Source organism: Artemia sp. Qi Xiang Cuo, chromosome 1 (genome assembly GCF_049724085.1).
Source record: "Artemia sp. Qi Xiang Cuo chromosome 1, ASM4972408v1, whole genome shotgun sequence".
Lineage (NCBI taxonomy): Eukaryota > Metazoa > Arthropoda > Branchiopoda > Anostraca > Artemiidae > Artemia > Artemia sp. Qi Xiang Cuo.
The window spans coordinates 48,276,468-48,298,129 of NC_142794.1; the positions used below are offsets into that span (position 1 = coordinate 48,276,468).

The following is a 21,662-nucleotide window of genomic DNA, read 5'->3' on the forward strand; positions in this document are numbered from 1 at the left end:
TTCAGGGTTGCGACTCAGAAGGTTTTTTTCGGTGCCACTTTGGGTGGCAAAATAGTGTCAATTTTGTATAAAAAGTGTCATTTTCCAAAAATTTGCCGCTCGCGACGCTTAGCGTCGCTTGCTCTCATATCAACAAGCTTTTCAAATTGAAAATATTGGCCAATCCGCTTGGGATCACCCCGCGTGGTTTCCCACATCTTTAAATTCTCCAACATGAAATGTCAGATCTAATGCCATTTATAAACTGTAAAAAAGAAATTTTGATTTTACTTTGTCGGTGCTGATTTCCGGCTTTGCGCAGCACTTCCACTCTTGTCAACTTTCTAGCCCCCCTCCTAGAAAGCCGCTAAAACGCAAATGGTGCTTACTGTATAAAATGAGAAGTTGTCCCATAGAGTACTTTCTTCTCTTTTTTTCTGAGCAGTCTTTGTTCATAGCGTGAAAAAGGAACAGAAAAAGAAAAGAGGAATTTTTTCTTTTGAGAAAACGGAAAAAAAGGGACAGTAATACTCGTCTACATTCAGAGTTTTTCAACCAGTTTTTCCATAAAATGGACTATCTGGATTATTACAGTGCATTCAGGTGCTTGAAACTTTTCTTTTCTCCGAAAATGCTGAAGAGAATGCCACGAACATAGATCGTAGCTATTGATGAACCTATGATAAACACAACTAATAGTGGTTCAGACACTAACTCTTCCAAATAATTTATTTCTCAAAAACTAATGGAAAAACAATAAGACACCTATATCGTCTAAACTGTTTGTCACAACCTGAATAGAATAAGTTTCACGAGAACTATCGCCACTCCCAGTAAATTTTTCTTTATGATGTCTCCAGGGACTAGGGCATGGGTACAGTCAACAATGATTTTAAGTATCAATATGAAAGCCCCTTTATAATAAAAAACGAGCAGTTAGAGTATCAGCGTGATACTCTAAATGCATCAAAATTACATTTACAATAAAAAATTAGTGGAATGAAATAACTAAAATGAGGACGTGCGTCCAAATTCATTTTATTTATTGATGTACTACTTCTTACTTAAATTTTTAAGTAAGAAAAAAAGTGAAACTAGATTGTGATTTTGCTAATGATTGCATAGGATATAAGATAATGGAAGTTTTGGTATCAATTTTGTCTTTAGTATGATGGTTGTGTATTTTTATTCATTTATCCATTGCCAAGAGTTCAAAGAAAAAATATGAAAAATATGAACGGAAATGGTAGAGCGCATTTTTGCGTCACTGGCCCAGTCACTGAATTAAATAAAAAAAACAAGTTTTTTTAACTGAAAGTAAGGAACGACGTTGAAACTTAAAACGAACAGAAATTATTCCGTATATGAAGGGGGCTGTCCCCTCCTCAACGCCTCGCTCTTTACGCTAAAGTTTTTTTATTGTTTAAAAAAATAGAGTTGTGAGAAAGTCAAACTTTAGCGTAAAGAGCGAGGCGGTGAGGAGGGGACAGCCCCCGTCATATCCGGAAGACTTTCGGTTCGTTTTAAGTTTTAACGTCGTTCCTTACTTTCAGTTAAAAAAACTTTTTTTTTATTTAATTTTTGAACGTGTTGGAATTAATGCAGGTTTTGATTTTGGCTCACCGTACATGAATAATTAAAACAAAATTTGCATATTATATTTGGTTAAATGGCTGTCTCGAAACTTGTTTAATTTTATTTACGAACGTTTTTATTAGTAATAAATATACGTAACTTAGAATTAACTTACGTAACGAACTTCTATATTCATAAATTTTTAACACGTATATTAGGGGGTTCGCCCCCTAGTCAATACCCGGCTCTTTAAACTATAGTTCGAATTTTTTTTCCAGTTCTTTAAAAATGACCTCTTAATCACAATCAGTTGATCAGTTGAAAAACTTGTTTTTTTTTTATTTAATTACTTATCTTTTTCTTTAATAATTCTGGGAAATCCGGCGCCCCCTTCAGAGCAATGTCCCGTCCCCCATGAAAACTTCCTTCATGGAAAGATCCTTCCATATAGCCCCCGACCCTCTCCTTCCCCCACCTACCAGAAAAAATCTCCTCTGAAAAAGTCTGTATACTTCCCAATAACCAATACTATATGTTAACATTGAGTAAAGTTCATAATTTTCAGCCCTCCCCCTGGGGACTTTGGGGGATCAAGTCATCCTAAAAGACATTTTTATCATATTTTCGACAATGCTGAACAAAATGGCTATCTCAAAATTTTGATCAGATGACTGGGAAAAAAATGAGCGTGGTAGGGGGCCTAATTGCCCTCGATTTTTTTTGGTCACTTAAAAATGGCACTAGAACTTGTAATTTTCGGTCCAATGAGCCCTACCATGATATTCTAGGACCACTGGGTCAATACGATCCCCCCTGGGGAAAAAAAAAAATAACAAAAAAACAAACAAACAAAAAAACAAATAAACACGCATCCGTGATCTTTCTTCTGGCAAAAATTGCAAAAATCCACATTTTTCTACATAGGAGCTTGAAACCTCCACAGTAGGGTTTTCTGATACGCTGAATATGGTGGTGTGATTTTCATTAAGGTTCTATAACTTTTAGGGGGTCTTTCCCCCTTGTTTCGAAAATCAGCCAAATTTTCTCTGGCGCGTAACTTTTGATGGGTAGCTTTAAACTTGATGAAAGTTATATATTTGAAATCAGCATTGAAATTTGATTCTTTTGATATATCTATTGGTATCAAAAACCCGTTTTCTAGAGTTTCGGTTGCCATTGAGCCGGGTCGCTCCTTACTTACAGTTCGTTACCACGAACTGTTTGAGAGGTCACTAGATATTCTTTTGGGACACCAGTGAGCTCAGTGGATGTTTTTGCGTTGCTGAGTCGTTGTGTCATATCACCAATGAGCTTTTTAGTAACTGGGCTTCAAGAGCTCCAGTCACGGAAATAGATGAAAAGACACGTAAAGTTAAGCAGTCACTGGCCCAGTGACTGGTTAACATAGTAACAGCTATTAACATAGTGGCGCAAAAATACACTCTTAGCTTTTCTTGCTCTTTTCTTCTTTGAATTGTAGTCAACCCTCAACTAATAAAACATAAAAATTGAATTCGGACTCACTCAAGAATTGCAAACCGCTTGACTGACTTATCGTCTATGAGCCTACAAATTATTGCAACAAGACAAAATAGTTGAACTAAACAACTGAAAAGAATTGAAGGCTTCTCCACCACATTGCAGTTAAATGTCTGTCTCTGTCCTCTTCATTGGCAAGTATTTCGTATTGAAGATCACTGGGTGATCTTCGCTCATCAGTGATAAGAATAAGAATACACAAATTTCTCATACACAGATAGAGACAAACACGTTTACGTTTTTCACCGCACAGTAAGATTCTTGCATCCAATAATTGCTGAGCGCGGAGTTAAGATAAGAATCTTAACTGACAGAAAAAGGATATCGATGCATATCTACATTGACAGTTTTCCTTTCGGTTTTTTGTCTGAAATTTTTTTTTTAAATAGTGCTACTTAGCAAAAAAATGCCACTTTTGCTAAAAAGTGTCTTAATAGTGTCAGGTGTCCCGAAAAGTGCCATTTAAAAAAAAGGGTCAAAAGTGACACTAAAGTGTCACAGGTTGCAACCCTGACTGGCTTTACAGGGAAACTGACAGCATAAAACTGTTATTTCTTCTTAAGATGTATTGGGTCAAAGCCCATACTATCCTTTGCTTCCAATCAACTTTTTCAAGGGCTGCACAGACGTAGCCGAAATCAGCCCTAATATTTCCACCTTGAAGCAGCGTCGGTTTTCCGACTGTTTCTGAACTATGACAGCCATGACAATGACAGTTGTCAGGTTTGTCTCCAAAAATGTAGGTATTTCGAAAGGTTAAAGAGTTTTGCTTGATGTTTTTCAAAAGAAAGCTCAAAAGCCGCGTCTCCGTTCGGCGTTTTCTGGAAAACAGGGATGGAAAACTGGGTTGTGTAGACTGCTACTGTTTCCATTTTTCCATGTCTGGGTACGGCACAAAAAGATGCCAAAAGTGAGCCGGCATGCCAAAAATCAGGATGTGAGGCGGGTTGTTCCATTTTATGGGAGCCTTTATCATGCAATAAATTTGAAAATAAAACCACGGAACTTACAAAGTAAGACAAAAAAGCTTGTAAAAACTTTCAGAAATGGTCGAATGAAGAAACTTTCTTATCAATTGAAGTTTGAAAGGACAAGACCCATGGAAACTCTGTTCATTCTAAGAAAAACCGTGAAACTCAGATTCACTTTTTCTTTGAACAACATTATTCCACCTGTCATGAGACTGGGGGAAAACCCTAACTTTTTTAGTATAGAGGCTCTTCTGTATCTCTTTTTGTAATTTTAAGAGTTCATTTGCAAAAAAAGGCTTCCAGTTCTGCTTTTTTGTTCCTTTTAAATTTCAACAGAACAGCCATACAGGGGTATCATTTTAGGGGGGGGGGCCAAAGGGGCAGTTTCTCCCCCAATAATGTGGAGAAAAAGTTATGGTATATCCCATGCCCCTTGACTATCCGGACATGGATCCTTCTTGCCTCCCCAATAAAAATGCAGGAGATTCGCCTTTGCAGCCATAGCAGAGTATATTAGGAAAAATGAATCATTTGAAGCTTAATTTTGGGCCAAAGCCATCATAAGTATACTGCACTGCTACATTTGGATTTTTTTTTATTTGTTGCAATTTTTACCTGTATAGACTGCTACATGCATCCTAGATTTTCGCCCCAGCTTTCCAGAAAGCACCGAATGTAGACGCGCTTATAGAAATATTTTGACTCAGTCTTTTGACTGGCCGTATATCTGGTATTTGCAACTATTACAGGAAATTTATGGTCCCGTCCCTCTTTCTAGGACTAAACTCAAATAAAGTCAAATACTTAGGTGATAATGTTACGGATACAAGTGGATACCCATCCTTCTTGCAGTAAAGAACATCGAGAATGCTCTTTAATGTGACGGGAAGAGGTCACAAAAGAAACTTTAGAATAGTTTTGAACTTCATGGATGAAGCAAGGAGTAAGATTTGAACTGATTGGGTTGGATTAGGAATGTGTCTAGCTACTGTAGCTTAAGACGGTTTTGTTTTGCAATTACTTGTTTTTAGTAGTAGTACTAATATTATCAACGACTGGTCGCAACTAAGTACTCTACTCTAAACTATGTGATCGCACTACATTATTTTAAATCGTTTGCATAGTCCTTTGTAAGAAGACTAATTTTTGTAGCTTCAAGTGAATTAGTTTGGTTGACTTTGGCTTGTTGAAGCAGTATAACATCCACAACTAGACCAATTTCTAAGATTCTAGTGACAAAATCGGTACTTGCGCATTAATCGGTACACATTTGAAAAATGAAGTTTGGTTTATCATAATAAAATACACAGAAATATGATGTAAATACAATAATTTAGTAACAAAATTATGAAAACTACAACAAAGAATTATGGTAGGGGCTGCACTGAACGCATTATATGAAATACCAAACCTATCCTAACCCAAATAAAATACAATCTCCATATATTACATATTTAATCAAAATATACTTACAACGTAGATTTCAACTGAACCTGAGCTAATTTTCTTCAGATACTGCAGGTCAAAAGCCGGTTTATGTCTTATCTGTAGATCCACATTCTCGACCGTGTACCTTATAATGCACAAGTGCCATAAAATCATAGATAGGTATCAATTGAACTTCTTTTTCGAAAACCATGTTGGCTTTTGCTAACCAGGTGATTTCTTTTCGAGAAAGGGATATCAGTGCTTTGTGTATGACACCCTCAAGTGCTTTAAACACAACCGAATCGAGACTTATAGTCTGATAATTACTAACAAGATCCCTTCTCCCTTTCTTGTGTATTGGCTTAATATTAGCCAGCTTTAAATCATTTGGAAGTAAGGGACATCCCAAACATCGTTGCGATCGATTTGATAATGTTTTCAGCTATTTCTTTTAGCAGTGTCGGGCGTAGGCTGTCTGATTTTGCAGATCTATTAGTATCAAACCTTTTAAGCCTATTTTTGACACCCTTATTACATATAAATAGCATGGCCATTTGTTCTTGGATTAATTGCTCTGGATAGTATCTGAAGCTATTTTTTACTATCTTCTCTCAATAGGTTCGGGATATCTCGTCTGGAAGGGTTAACTGCTAAATAATGGCACCAAAGCATCTCTGGGTTTAGTTCAGAGTCAGCTACAATTACCTCTTGATGGTCCCTCACATCCTTCCAAGTCCAATTTATTATTTTGTCTCTATGTTTCTTAAGCCTGTCAGGGTGGTTACTACGTTACATTTTACATACTTGGCCCATTCTCTTTTCTTTTTTTCATTTGTTCTTTTTACTTCTTTTGGTAGGTATGGTAGCTTTCTAAGTGGTAAAGACCAATATTCGCGGGTGTTTTTATTTTCAGCAGCTAAAACAGTTACCTTAAATGTTTCCGAGCTTTTCTAAATGTTCCAACTTACAACCACATCATACCATTTGACCTTGGATAGGTCCTGCGTTATCTATTCATAACCTGTGAAAAATTTCTTTATCCCATTTCCCATCTTGTTATTTATCTAGATACCAGTGACGATGCAGATATGGTCACTACTATCAAAAGCAGGATGGTAAGACATAGAGAGAACTCATTAAGGATGTTGGGTCATCAAGTCAAGTCAAGTAGCAATCAAATGAGGTTCAGGATCATGTCAAGTAGGGAAGGTTGATGTTGGTGCCTAAATCGTGTTGGATGGTCTATAATCTATATCAGCAGGTTACCAGCGAAGAAATTTGTAGTGAAAGAGGATGAACTACTTTTAAAGGGGCACCCTCTCCCTTCAATCCAATCAACGTCAGGCATTTTAAAATCTCCAAACATTAAAACTGTTGAGCCCTCATGGGAACTAGTTTTAGATAAGAAATCAGATATGGGTATGGATAGCTGTGAAATGAACGTATCAGGGGCGGATGAATCTTTGGTAAACTACACGTATTATTAACGATTCAGATTGGATTTGGACTTTCAAACAAATATTTTTGACCCAAATATTAGTGGATTAAATAAGAGGGTAACTCACGGTTTTAGCTTTCAGTGTAGTTCTGCAGTATATTACAACCCGTCTACGACATTCAAGGTTATCCAAATCACTACATAAGTTGAAACCGGGAATTTGAATGTGAGATTCTTCTCGGTTATGCACCGAGTTTTTTGGGCATATTTTACAAACACAAATAATATCAACATTAACGTCACAACAGGAAACTTTCAGCTCAGCAAGTTTTGGAGAAATTTGCTATCTGCTTTTGCAACCTAATTTGAACATTTTGCTATTTGAGGTAATTTCACTGTTACTACCAGAATCGACACTTAAAAAAACGTCATTGGTCTGTTCCAATGATTCAGCAGTGTCATAGCTTGTTGAATCTGTTGAACTTTTAGTGCGCTCTTGCTCCCTATTTACGCTATTGACATTTCTTTGTTCCTTATTTAGAGCTCCATCTGCTGTGATTGCACAGGAACTGGGTGTTCTGAGGGCTAAAATTTCTTTTATGGCAATGACGTTGTTTTCTGATTTTTAGGTGCAACCCGCCTATAGCAGCACCACTTTTTATCTCTTCCACTAATTCATTTTTTTGCAGTCCAATTTAGAGGTGTTTCTGCATAAAAGACATGGCACCTTTTTTAGTGCGATTAATTAAAAACAAAACTTTCCGAAAAATAAGTTTCTCAAAGAAAAGTAAAGGCCATTTTAAACTTAAGCTCAACAGATACAAATTGATTTTAAAATTCAAACTCAAAACGACCAGAAATTACTATTAAAGAATAAATGAAACACAAAACGAACAAAAATTAAATAAACAATCATAGCAAAAACATACAACAAGTAATAATATAAATGAATAAATAGATCTTAAAGCCAATAATGCTTAGACTGAACATGAAAATCAAGCTTCAAACGGAAAAAAATATTTTTCTATTGAAGTATAAATGAAACTTAAAACGAACAGAAGTTAAATAAACAATCAATGCAAACAAAAATACAATAGATATTAATGTAAATTAATAAATAAATCTTAAAACAAGTGAAACTTAAATAGAATATGCAAATCAAGCTTGAAACTAACAAAAATCACTCCAAACAAGAGGTTGGGTATGACCTCCTTCTCTCACTGTAAAAGTCTGAAACCTACTACGTCATTGGCGCTTTGCTGAAAACCAATTTTATGACAAATTTTTTCTTTTGTACTTAATATTGAAAATAAACATTAAAATTATAGTAACACTTTCATACAAAACATTACCTTATTAAAGTCTTGGGGTTGGGGGCAAAGTAGTTGGCATAAAAAAGGAAACTTTAGCGTAGACAGTAGGAGAGGGGGGAGGGTGAGGTCTTTGAGCTATTTAAAAAAATCTATCTCAAAGTTCTTATCGTTAGGATTTGATGAAAAAGGAGCTTGCAGGGGGGGGGGGGGGCTAGGTGCCCTCAAAAATATTTTTACAATAAAAAATTGAAAAAGAAATTTCAATTTCGAATAAAATGATCCATCTTTGAAGTTAATACGAGCATCCCTTCCATAAGACTCATATATGCCCCCAGAGCCCAATTTACAACGCCTGCCCCTGGTGGGTTGTGTCCACACCGGAATTTTTGTTATTTGATCTTTGAACAATTTTTAACCAAATAGCTATTTTAAAATTTTTATCGGATGCATTTAGGAAAAAAGGATTTGGGGGGGGAAGCTGGTTACCCTTCGATATCTTTTGATGCTTAAAAAGTGAACTAGAACTTTCAATTTCCAATCAAAAGATCCCTCTCTGAAGTTTATAGGAACATCCCTCCCATAAGAACCATATATGCCACATGGCATAATTTATAACCTTTGTCCATGAAGACTGTGGGGGGAATGCTCAAACATATAATTTCCAGAACTTTCAACTACGTTGAACAAAATGGCTGTATCTAAATTTTGATTGGATGTGTTTGGGGAAATGATGGGCGTGGAAGGGGTGTCAATTGCCTTAGAATCACTTTCAACTAATAAAAAGGGAACTGGTCATTTAAATTTCTAATTGAATGAGCCCCTTCTGAAGTTTCTACGACAACGTTGTCTATACAAAACCTTATATGCCCCCAGGGCATAACTTACAACCCTTGCCCTGAGGGCTGTGGGGGAGTTGTCATCCTCAAAGACCTAATTTCCAGAACTTAAAACTACGTTTAATAAAATGACTGTCTCAAAATTTTGATTGGATGTGTTTGGGGAAAATGTGGGCGTGAGAGGGGGGTTAGTTGCCCTCAAATCACTTTTGATTATTAAAAAGGGCACTAGCCCTTTGAATATGAGCTCTTTTTTAAGTTTCGACGACAACGCCTTCTGTAAAAACCTTATATGTCCCTAGGGTATAACTTAAAACCCTTGCCTTGAGGGTTGTGAGGGAGTGTCCTCCTCGAAAATATATTTTCTATCTGGAAATCAACTACGCTGAAAAAAATGGCTATTTCAAAATTTTGATTGGATGTGTTTGGGGGAATGATGGGCGTGGGGCGGGGGGCTAGTTGCCCTCCAATCACTTTCGACTATTAAAAAGAGCACTAGAACTCTCGATTTCCAACAAAAAGAGTCCCCTTTGAAGTTTCTACGACGACCCCTTCCATATGAAGTGCCTCTGGAAAAAAAAATTAATAATAAATAATAAAACATTGAAGCCGTATGGCCTTTACTATAGGTAACGATACAGCGCGCCTCTGATAGAGCTTAAGATGTGTTTGGTTTACCTTATCGCAACCGATTGTAAGTAATTGTGTCACTGATATCCAATCAAAACCAATCCCTTTCAAAGAAAACTATTTTCATTGTATGTAAGCGACAAAAATCACTGCAGTCAATTGCAATAAGCTCTATTGACCACCAGGGAGGCTTTTCAATAAATTCGTCATTTACTAGGTTCCAACCGCTGCTGCAACCACGAACAGGCCTCACTGTTCAAATTGTACATGCAGCGCTGATCCTCAAAGCCTCGTTTTCAGGCACAGAATTCGAACACGGGTTGCTATCAAGTTCTTCATCAACCGTTTTTAGGGTTGCGGGTTCAATACGAATCCGCGTCTAAGCGTTTTCAGCTCCGGGGTTGTCCCCGTGTTTGAACCCGGGTTTCTGGAATCTGGAACCCGCAGAAATACTAGGTTCAATTTCAGGTTCTGCATTCATTGGCGATAAATTCAAAAATGGCTAACCATTCTGAATCCACGGCCCATGAAGTTTGCCCATTGGGATCCCAGACAGTTGATTTCAAATTGAAAATCAAGTATTTTGCAGTAGGCATCAAGACATGGCTGATTGTAGAAAAAGCCAAGACAGATAATCCAAATAATTGAGAGGGGAATTCTATTCTTCAGCATCAAGCGTTTTCAACTACGAAGTTTCAACCCCGTGTTTTTCTCGAGAACAGCTTTGTGAAAACGCTTGATGCACTAGAGGAGAACAACCCGTGTTCGAATCCGCTGAGCCTGGAAACGAGGCTCAATTTCGTAACATCCTTTCCAAGATTGCCGATAACGGCAAGTTCCAGCACCGTTTACTTGCTATGTTGAAGAAGGTGATCGAGGAGTAGCCGACTGAAATCTGGAAATAAATCGTTTTAAAAAGTTAGTATTAGGCCTATTAATGTCACTCCCTAAAAAAAAACATTCTGCTTTAATTGCTGTCTAGCCCATTTAAATACAGATTACTAGTAGCCTATACAGTTAGGTAGGCTGAATACAGAGCAGTCCATAGGTTATTTCTGAACAGCCCATAATAGCCTATGTATTTTCCATATGTTTATTGGTTCTCAACTTTGTCACTGTTGATTCAATTTATAAGAGGAACACTAACAGAGGTATATAAGATGTAGGCCAACCTAAAGTAAGAGAAAAAGGCATCATCTCTGAGGGTTTTTAAAAGGCTTAAAGTTGAATTTGCAACAAAAGCAAGTAGGCCTATTATATTCCAAAAGAGCATTAAAAAAATGGTATGTTCACCGCTTTATTTGTAGGTCAAACAAAAATATAGACTGCTCCATATTTACCTAGCCTGTAGTCAGGCCTACTCAAAAGGAAACACTAGAAATTCTAAAAACAACTTCAAAAAATATGTAACACCTAGGCCTACATAGGCCTAAATCACTACCAACAGGGCTTCACTTACCCCACCCCTGTAATGTACTAATAGCCTATAGAGCCCAAAATATGGGATTTTGTTAATATATAATTGGGCTGTACATAAGCCTAACAATTTGGGCTAGCATTTAGCCTAGCTTAAGTTATAATATCCTTGAATTTTTGATTATGTTGCTCTTTTGATCAAATAGGCTATAATTTGGACTATATATCTGCACATTAAGAGGGGGGGCAGTGAAATACTTTCAGGAATGATATAGCAGAAGACAAGTCAGTGACAAGATTTTGAGAAATTGATACTTTTGCTATGCACATTCTCAAATCAAGTACTGGCCTGACAAGGGCCTTGTACAACCTCACTGAAACATAAGGACACCTACTGGAAATAGTTTTTTTCAAGACTGCATCAATAGAGTTTGCCTGAGACATGGCCTTCTTGCAGTTTGAATAGAATTTACACAATCTCAGGATTGCTTTCTTCATCCACACTTTGCAGCTTGTATATGTGATTTCACAATTCTTTTATGAATGAATTGTTCCACTGGAGTTTGCTGACTCTGAAACAGTAGCTGCTCCCAATGCTAATGCCCTCAAATTCAGAGCTGACCATGGTGGCAGAGTTATCTTGGAAGACTGAGCAGAATGCAGTCATTGTCATTGCTCAAAAGTGCCAACAAAGAATCTACCTCAATTGCTGGACATTGCAGTTTAGGTTGTTCTTAGAGTCTTCTAATGTTTCCTTTTGAGTAGGCTAAACTATAGACTAATACCAAATCCGATTGTTCTGCTCCACAACACTTAACTTAGATTAAATCTTTCAAAGATTGAATTTGTCTTTGACTTATATAGGCTATGGTATCAAGCTTTAAATGTGTTCAAGATAAGGGTCTATAGTACTTATGTGAAATACCCCCTACCTAATATTCTTCATCTCAGTAGAACCTAAGTAAAAGCCTTTTTTTGTTGATTTTTTTTTTACAAACAAATTTGAGATATATATTTTCACATTAGGGGGTAGGGGAAAAGTACCTCTTTAGTTTCTATAACTTGGTTAATAAAGTATTATATCTTCATCATATTTTTATATTTCATTTGGATCAAGTGTCAGAGAAAAAGACCCACTATACTTTAACCTCATGCCCCCCTAACATGGAATATATAGCCCAAGTTTGTTTCTAAAGTATTATTCTCTAATTTTAGTTAGGTATATTTTGTTAGGATTGAGCATCAGAGAAAAATATATGAAGAATATTAGGTAAGGGGTATTTCATAGAAGTACCAGGTCTACTATTGACTATTAATGCATTTAGCATTGTTTTTAGTTAAAATACTCAAGGTAGGCTTATTCTTAATAAGAAAATCTAGACAAATTCAATAGTGAAACAATCTAATATCTAGGTGGTATATTGGAGATTTTACTGTGATTTAAGTGTTGACATGGTGGTTAGCTCTCCAAATACTGGGTATCTTACCCTTTAGCCCTAGGCTATATTCAAAAGTTTGGACCAATTTTTGATGTTAAGATAACCTGATTTTGCAGTAAATATATACTTGGTTCCATTACTGACATAGAGGCAAAGTGAATATACTACTAAGTACCTTTTATAGGCTCTTTAAATATATAATTGCGTGAGTTATATGGTTCTATTGTTGTGCAGCTTTTAATGCTTAGTTTTCTGGTGAATGTTTTCCTTGACCTGTCAAAACCATTAGATCTATGCTGGATTTTATAGAATTTCAGATATGTTAAAAATTGAATATTTGCACAAATCCACATCTTGGGACTATATTGGGATCACCAGGGCAGAGGGGGAGGGGCTTGCATTTGCAAATGAAATGACTGTTATATTTGGAAAGAGCATTAAAAAAAATTGAGGAGTACATTCACCTTATCCCTTTGTCAGTAATGGAATCTTGTATATATTTACCAATTTTACTAACTAAAATATGAGCCTGCCAATTAATTTGCCTTTTTGTGCTTTATCTTAATTCACTTGCTTAAACAAAATTAAGGTCCATGTTAGATCTGTTCTGCTCTGTGCTGATGATGGCAAAATATAAACAGCAGTAGGTGTTGAATGGGGCAGTCAGTCCCACTCAGATTTCTATGTCTTGCTGTTCTATTCTCTGTCAAGTTTGAACTTGAAGGACACAAACACGGGTGAAGTCACCATTTCTACTTAGAGGCTTCTCTTGTCATTGACACCATGCTCAGAGAAGAAATGTTGAGTTGCCATGTTTATGTATTGATAGGATGTTTCAGCAGCTTTTGTGAGTGGCCTCTTGTATGGTGCTGATTTTAATGCTTTGTAGAGAGGTGTTATTTAATTGTGCATGATATTTATAGGTCAAAATCATGTCTCCATGTCAGCATCTGAAAATGAGTATTGTCAGGAGAGGGGGGGTCTTGGGCCCCCTCTAAATACACCACTGCTGGGAGTGTGTTTGTATTGGGATCTTGTATAAAGTTCAGGACAAATTGTCCTGGAAAATAGCCTTGGCATAGCACATGTTTCACAAAATAGTCTGTTCACCACAACAGCATTCAGGTAAAACTGGTATATAGCACAAGTTTCACAAAATGGTTTGTTTACCTTAACTCCATTCAGGTGAAATTGGTGTTACATCAGCCTTGTGCAATATTGTGTCCATTCTAAAGAAAATTCTTTTTTTTTTTTTTTTTGAGCTCAGACTTTCCAAGTTTCTATGCTGTGTCTCTAGAATGGTTTGACATGCCTTGAAAGTGAAAATTTACCTATTGCTCAATGTTTATGGGGGTTACTGACTTTAGGACCCCAGTATACCCTTGAATTTCTAGAGGCTGATCTTTGGGATCAAGGACTCAGGCTATAGAACTATTAGTCCCAAAAGTCGACCTGTAGCAGTGGCAAGTTTAGAGAGGGGATCAAGGGGGCCGGGCCCCCAAAATTCACAAAGATTTTTTTTAAGAGTTTAATGTCTTGCTCTCAGCAGTCCCCTTAATTTTTTGTTGTATACTTCAATAATAGATTTGTAGTGCTGCATAGTAATAAAATTTCTCCCCTTTACAGATCTTTTATATTTCTCTCTAGGCCTACACTTTTAAGATTCCTGTCATGTCCTTAGCCAAGACCTGTCATTCCATCACTTTGTTTGAGTCTCTAGCAAATCTCACTTCATACTTATTGTGATTATGTCTGATCAGGTTGAAAGCTCTATAAGCTTTGTTGTTAGTATTTGATTAGGCATGAGTCAGTGACATTTAAAAAGGAAGCACAATATATATTGAAAGGCATCTTAATGGCAAAACAAAACAGTCTACAATCTCTTCATCATTTTTTTTTTTTCAAAAACATTGCATGTAGTTGATGAAGATGGTGCTTTGGCTCCTACTGTTCCAGTTGTTGAGGCAAGGATAGAAGTTATTCAGATAATCACATTCCTGGTAAAACCATTCCAGTCAAAGGGATTATTAATGAATGATCTTTTTTTATGGCAGCTTTATACACCATTTTCCTTTTTTCATGTTTTTAAATGCCAAGAAAGATCAAACATAAAGAATGAAATGGATTAGCCCAATAACAGCATTGCATTGACACTAATAGTCCAGGTCAGTTTTCTATTGGGTGTAGATCTACACCTTTGCCAACATTGTTGGCCAACATGAAAACCCCAACAACAGTTTAAATACCTTATTCCACTTCAAATTCTAATAGAATACTTTACTTGTAAATCCTAACATAAGTAATACAATAGCTTTTGTCAATATGTCAGAGAAATAAGAAAATCCTATAACTTTTTTTTAGGTATAAAGCAGCAGTCATATGTTGATAACTCTATCAGAGAAGCTACACTGCATAGTGGAGTAGTTTGTTTGACAGTTTTTAATTACTTAGTAATTTTAGGAAATAAATATATTGATTGTCTAAATAGTCATTTTTCCTCAAATTCAAAACACATAGAAAAGGGAGGATTTTTAATTTCTTGGGAAAGATGGGGTGAAATGAAGATAGATACAAGAACTAGAGCTGCAGTGGCTGCTTCATAATTACCAACTTTCTTATCTCATAACCCAAACTAAAAAAAACCGCTTGCACAATTGTTGCTAATTTTAGCCAACAATATGTGCTGTAAAATGCTTGTTGAGTAAGAGAAGAGGATTGTTGATGAACCAAGGTAGCCAAGAACAGATTGTTGGATAACCATAGTTGTGTCTTTTGTCTCCAATCTTCTGAGGTCTTGGTTCATTTTCCAATTTTTTAAAACCAAGCCCTTCCTGCTCAGGCCCACAAAAAAAGGGGAATGGCAGCTCTGTTGTCAGTTCTCCTATCTCCTTGTAAAAAATCAAATAAAACTGAAGTATGGCTGACTGTTGTCTAGCCATGAAGGTTACAAGAATTGAAAACCAATTTGGGAATTTGAGCTCATGAAATACAATTAAATTTCAGTAAAACATAAGAATAGGAATTAGGTCATTTTTTTTGGTCTTGGTCTGAGGAAAAAAGGCACCAGAACTCCTGTGTTAAAAAAACAGTCAAATTGGTAGAAAGGGAAGATAACTTAGGAGGAAGGCCTGTGACCATGATTGATAAAAAATGGAAATAATTTTCTTTAACAGAACCACAGAAAACACCTATTGGTCACTGAAATGGAAAATATTCAATTCAATGTTTCAATTTCTGAAAAATATGCTTTAAAGAAGCAGAAAGGATGCTTTAGTTACAAAATTTGTGAATTAAACCAGCTTTTCAAGTTAACTTGCCCAAGACATTAGAATAACTTCTAAACCAAACCATTAATAATTTATTTCATGAAATAGACCAACACTCAGAAGACACCTCAGTCATTGTGCCCATAATAACCTCGCTTGACATTAGTCTGGAGTCATTTGACAAACCATGACCAGATTTCTGAGACTTGAGAGTTGGACTTATTGTGTAGGCTCTGAATACCTCACTCTTTACACTTAATTTTTTCTTAGAACATCTAAAAAAGCTTATTGTTCTAATTAAACATACCTTGTGTTTCAGGAATCATTCTTAAAGAATTGAGACACAAAATTAAACTTTAGCATAAAGAGCAAGGTATTGCAGGGGGGGGGGGGGCAGCCCCCTCATATACATAATAATTTCTGTTCATTTTAAGTTTTGATATTGCTCCTTACTTTCAGTTGAGAAAAAACTGTTTTTTTTTTTTTATTTAATTTCTGATTGTTCTTAATAATCCTGGGAAATCCGATTCCCCCTCCATTGAAAATTCCTTCTCCCTACATAAAATCCCTCCATGGAAAGTTAATCCCATGTAAAATACCTCTCCCCTCCCCCCTGCTAGAAAATTCCTCCCAGAGAATTCCATTCTAGCTGAAAATTCCCCTGAAAAATTTCTTGCTGGACATTCTGGGTGAAAAATTTTTCTTAGTGCACTTTCATTTGAAAAGATTGTTTTTAAAGTCATGCCTGAAATCCCTCCATGGACAAATTTTCCTGCAAATATCCCACCCCTAGTAGAAATTTGTTCCCACAGAAAATTCTCTCTGGAGAATTTATCCTATGGAAAACTTTCCCACAGTGAATTTGTCCTGTGACCCCCCCCCCCCACGGAAAGATGCTCTAGACAACTCCAACACAGTAAAAAAATTCCCCCTGACAATTCCCCTTAACATTTCCACATGCAAAATTGAGTTGGCAAAGAGGAAGTAAGAATAATAAAAAGAAATTTGTGTAGGAATTCTGGAAAATTCCCCCAGTATAAAATTTCCCCTGGAGAGTTCACTCCCCAGAAAGTTCTCCCTTGGAAACTTCCCTCCACATGGAAAATTCTCCCTGTGAAAAATCCCCCCATCTGATAATTTACCCCCCCGCCCACCTGAAAAATATATGCATACTTCCCAATAACAAATGCTATGTGTAAACTTTGCGCCAATTTTATAACTTAAGAATCTTTTCCTAGGGGCTTTGGGGGATTATGTTATGCCCAAAGGCATAGTTATTATAGTCTCAACTATACTGAACAAAATGGCTATCTCAAAATCTTGATTGGATGACTTTGAGGAAACAAGGGGGGGGGTGGGTGGGTGGGAGGGCGGCTAGTTGCCCTCCACTCTTTTTGGTCACTTAAAAAGGGCACTAGAACTTTTAATACCTGTTTGAATGAGCCCTTTCCTGATATTCTAGGACTATTGGTTTGATAAGATCAACCTCAGGGAAAAAAAACAAAAAAAAACGAACAAACAAATAAAAAAGATGATGAAAATGTCCTTGACATTTGTAATTGGTTATCTAGAGCATCAAAAGAAAAACGTAAGATCCTAAAATTCTTGATATACTCACCCTGTGAAAGTTCAACAATAAGCAACATCTGGCACTACAGGCAACCTCTGCCTGGCCCTCTTCCACTCAGCCGTTCTTCCATAAGGACCATTCCAAGCCTCCTTCCTATGCTGTTGTTTTAAAAAATTGCCTGTCCAATCTTTCATCTCCACTATTAAGGAAAGATTTTATTGATAAAATATGTCCTGAAGCTGCAAATGATATTTCAGAGATGAAACGTTCTTCATCAGAATGGAAAATCGTTGTAAAAAGTAAACCTGCTGCCTCCTCAATTGCTGACCAGATGAAAAAGCTCCAAACTGGCCTTTTAGCCTCTATTAAATCTCCCGCCTTCATTGGTGTAATAAAAGGCATACCAACAGAAATGAATGAAAAAGATCTAGAGAAAATTATTCCAAAGTGTGTCAAAGCTTTGCAGTTTGGCAAGTCCTGTGTATACAAGATTTACTTTGAAAAGGGTAGTGATCTCAATTCCTTTCTAAAAAATTCTGTGAAGATGGGCTATGAGAAGTTAGCTATCGAGAATTTCATATTCATACCTAGATGGTGTTTCAGATGCCATCAACAAGGACGTTTTGCTACTGATTGTAAGAATGCAGCAACTGTACTCTTGCTGTGGTTCCACAGAGCACTCTTCCACAAGGGATAATCCATGTGTTTGGAATGTGTTTTGTGTTACATGTAAAGAGTCTAATCACGCCTGTTACAGTATGAAATGCCCTAGCAATGCTCAAACCAATAAACGGGCAGCTAAGTAGATAAATGGATATTCATTTTCTCTCTTGGAACATTAATGGTGGTCTTATAAACAAAAGACCTATTCTTGAGAATATACTTTATAATCATGATATTCTGTGTTTGCATGAACATTTCCTGACCAACCACAGCCTTGGTTTGCTTGACATTAGTGCCAACTTCAAGACTTTTTTGGTTCCAGCTAAACATAGTGCTTCTTTTAAAGGCAGAGCTTCTGGTGGTATTGCTACTTATGTAGCATCAAATCTTAATTCTAGTGTTTTCTTTTCTAGTGATAATTTTTGGCTGTTCGAGTAGATGAGTCCATAGTAATAAATGTGTATTTACCCACAGATTACAAAGATGAAGATTCAGAGAGAGATTTCGCATTAGCAGCTAGTAAACTTAGCTCTTGTTTTTGTAATGTCCTTAAACTGAAAATCCCATGCTTGATTGTAGGTGATTTTAATTGTGATTTAAATTGCAGGTTGTCTTCAGCTTATATCCATGCTTCTTTACTATTAGGAATATTTGGTGAGGATTTTAAAGTTCAACAGAAATCTGCTCAGTTTACTTACATTCATTCTTCCTCTTGCACATCTAACCTTGACTATGTTGTCATATAACCTTGACATACTTTGTGTTGAGGTAATTTCTAAAATTTCTAAGTTTCAGACCACCTTCCTATTGCTTCTAGTTTTAAACGAGAAGCTTCTCAGATTCCAGTGTTACAGGCTCATATTTTTCATTGGCTTAAGTGGTATACTTGTTACAATTGGAAAAAAAATCAACACATATCAGTTCATCAAAACTCCAGATAGCATCCTAAACGAGATCCAGGTTCCATTTCACCTTCTGCAAAAGTCTTCAAATAAAGACATTAATGAAGTAGGATTAACTCTTGATATCTACTGTACAGAAATCTGCCATGCACTTTTGTGTGCTGAAAAAAGGGCAATTCCTCTTAAAAAAAATCCGTGTTGGTAACCAAGTTCCTGGGTGGTCAGGAAATCTAGTGCTGTCTGAAGCTTGTGACCGTGCAAAGTTTTGGTACAAATTATGTAGAGATTGCCTAGCCCCTGTCAAGGAATAGTCAATGAAATGAGAAAAGTGTAAAAAAAATATTTTGCTAAGGAACTTGCCCTTCATTGATCTAAAATGCAGACTCTTTATTCCAAGAAGGTCAGGAATTCACCTGATCTATTGTGGAAGCTATTACCTTGTACTATCTCTTCCAATTTGCCCGACCCAAATGACATTCCTTTACCCGAATGGATATCCCATTTTTCAAATGAATTTTCTGAGCCTGATCCTGTTTTAGAGTCACAATTTTTGTGACAGGCTTTACAACTTCATTGATGAATCTCCTGACCTTGATTTTGTTGTTACTTGTGATGCTGTCATAAAAGCCATATCCCAACCCAAAAAGAAAACTTCTTGTGGTACAGATAAGGTGAGCACTCCTTGTAGCAAGACCTTGTGTAAAAATAATAATAAATAAAAAAAAAAATAAAAAAATCCGTGTTTCCCTGAGACTATCCTCCTTAATGAGCTAACTGTCTGGCAAGCTAAATGGATGTCTATAGGCGAGTCTCATCATGCCAATAAGTTTTCTGAAACTCTTAGTGTGTGTGACAACTGCTTTTTTTCAACTGTTGCTTTCACTCTTGATTGTATTCTACCTTTTACCATGATATCTGCAGAACATTCATTTAGCACCCCAAAACAGCTTAAAACATACTTCCAAAATCAAATAGGAGGAGGCAGGTTGAATGGTCTTGCACACATGTCTATCTGTTGCAGTGTCCATGTTGATATTGACGATTTTTTGAGGGACCTCGAGCGGAAATCAAGACAGATTAAAAATACAAGAAGTTTTTTACAGTGCTTATGTTGATCTGTATATGATTCAAAGATTAGCAAGTTAAGAGCTCTTCAGTTTGGTTTATTGGACTCGTTATTTTATCTTTTTTAGTAGAATAGTAAAAAATAAGCTAAAATAGGGGATTAACACAGTAATATACTTGGTTGCTGGTAAGTTTCTGGACTTCTGGTCGCTTTTAGCTGGTGCCCCCCTCCCTTCCCGGAATGGAAATCCTAGATATGCCACCGCCTTTAGGGTCCTAATGGTATATATTTGGAATATCAAACTTAATAGTGTGTTGCCAATATCTAGTCAAAATGACGAGTATAACTTTCTTTATAAAATAATTTCTGTCAAATAAGAAAACTTAACATGTTATCTAGAACCATTCCAAAGATAGAAAAATCTTGAAAAAAAAGGAGAAAATTGTATATAAATTTTCTTTGAATGTCAGTATATGCTGTTAAATTCAATAACATAAGAGACTGCAAAGGTAACCCTCTAATTTGTTTTGATGTGGAATATTCTGGGTGGGGAAATATCTAACTTTTTCTTTCTTTTCTTGCTGGCTTTATGCTTTAAAGAGTTGTGAATCTTTGTTAAAAACTCGAGTTGTTTTGATATTTTTTTTATTTCCATTTTCTAATTGATATACAGTTTCAACCAATGAATAGTCTGCATGGAGAGGGTAATAGAAGACCCTCCCTTCCTCTGCAAGGACCCATAAAAAAACAACACAGGAGATACATTACAGTTTGGACATTTTTCCATGAAGTTTGTCTTTTGTATGGTTATTTAACATCATCTTTACTTCCAGAAAAAACTCCCTGGTGACCTCTCTTTGTTATAAATTATCGTTAGAAATTTCTAATTTATTACAGGCTCTAAAAATGCCATCAGATTCAAAGAAAAAGAGGGAATTGAAAAAGAAAGAAGCAGCCAAGAGCAAGGTCATTAAGAAAATTGTTACAGAGGGCCTTCCAAATGGTTCTGAAAAGCCAATGAACGGTCATGATGAAAACAATGAAGACATTAATATAGAAGCTGAAGGTACGTCTTATAAATTTCTTGACTGTTTCTAAGAATTAACTTGAAAAAACATGTTTCCAAAAGAAGTTTTTCAATGAAAACGAGGAGAAATACAGTCGTATAATATGTAAAACTACAACTGACCAGAAATTAATGTAAATTAAGCATCTGCATATTAATATAGATCAGTAATTCATAATATTTTATATTAATAATATTAAATGAAAATTCTGTTAGGTTAGGTATTAATAAAGGTTCAATAAAGTAATATTAATATAAACTGACATAAAACAAATTATCAGATCAAACTTAAAAATAGTAAATATTACCATGGACCAATAGATGAAATATAAAACCTACAGAAAAAATGAATAGACGTTAAACAAACAGAATTTGCTGCAGTTCACAGTAGGCCTAGTGCCTCTTTAAACTATCTGATGGACAGAATGTCATTCATGCTTTACTGAAGGTGATTTGTGATCTGAAAAGTGTTTGTAATTTGTCAGTTAATCAATGTCATAAACTTTAATTTTCAAGAAAACAACAACGAAAAATGAAATAACAATGCTGATCAAGGCTAAAAATA

At 36.0% G+C, this 21,662-nt stretch overlaps 1 protein-coding gene across 1 annotated transcript in view; it reads left to right on the forward strand.

Annotated features, from left to right (window-relative positions):
• Positions 1–10,517: 10,517 nt before the first annotated feature.
• Positions 10,518–21,662, forward strand: part of LOC148956411 (ATP-binding cassette sub-family F member 2) — a 57,096-nt gene continuing 45,951 nt past the window's right edge. Inside the window, exons 1-2 of the mRNA XM_089108007.1 lie at positions 10,518–10,627; positions 20,929–21,097. Of these exons, the coding sequence (XP_088964133.1) occupies positions 20,938–21,097 (160 nt within the window). The 5' untranslated portion in view covers positions 10,518–10,627; positions 20,929–20,937. The remainder of the gene's footprint in view (positions 10,628–20,928; positions 21,098–21,662) is intronic.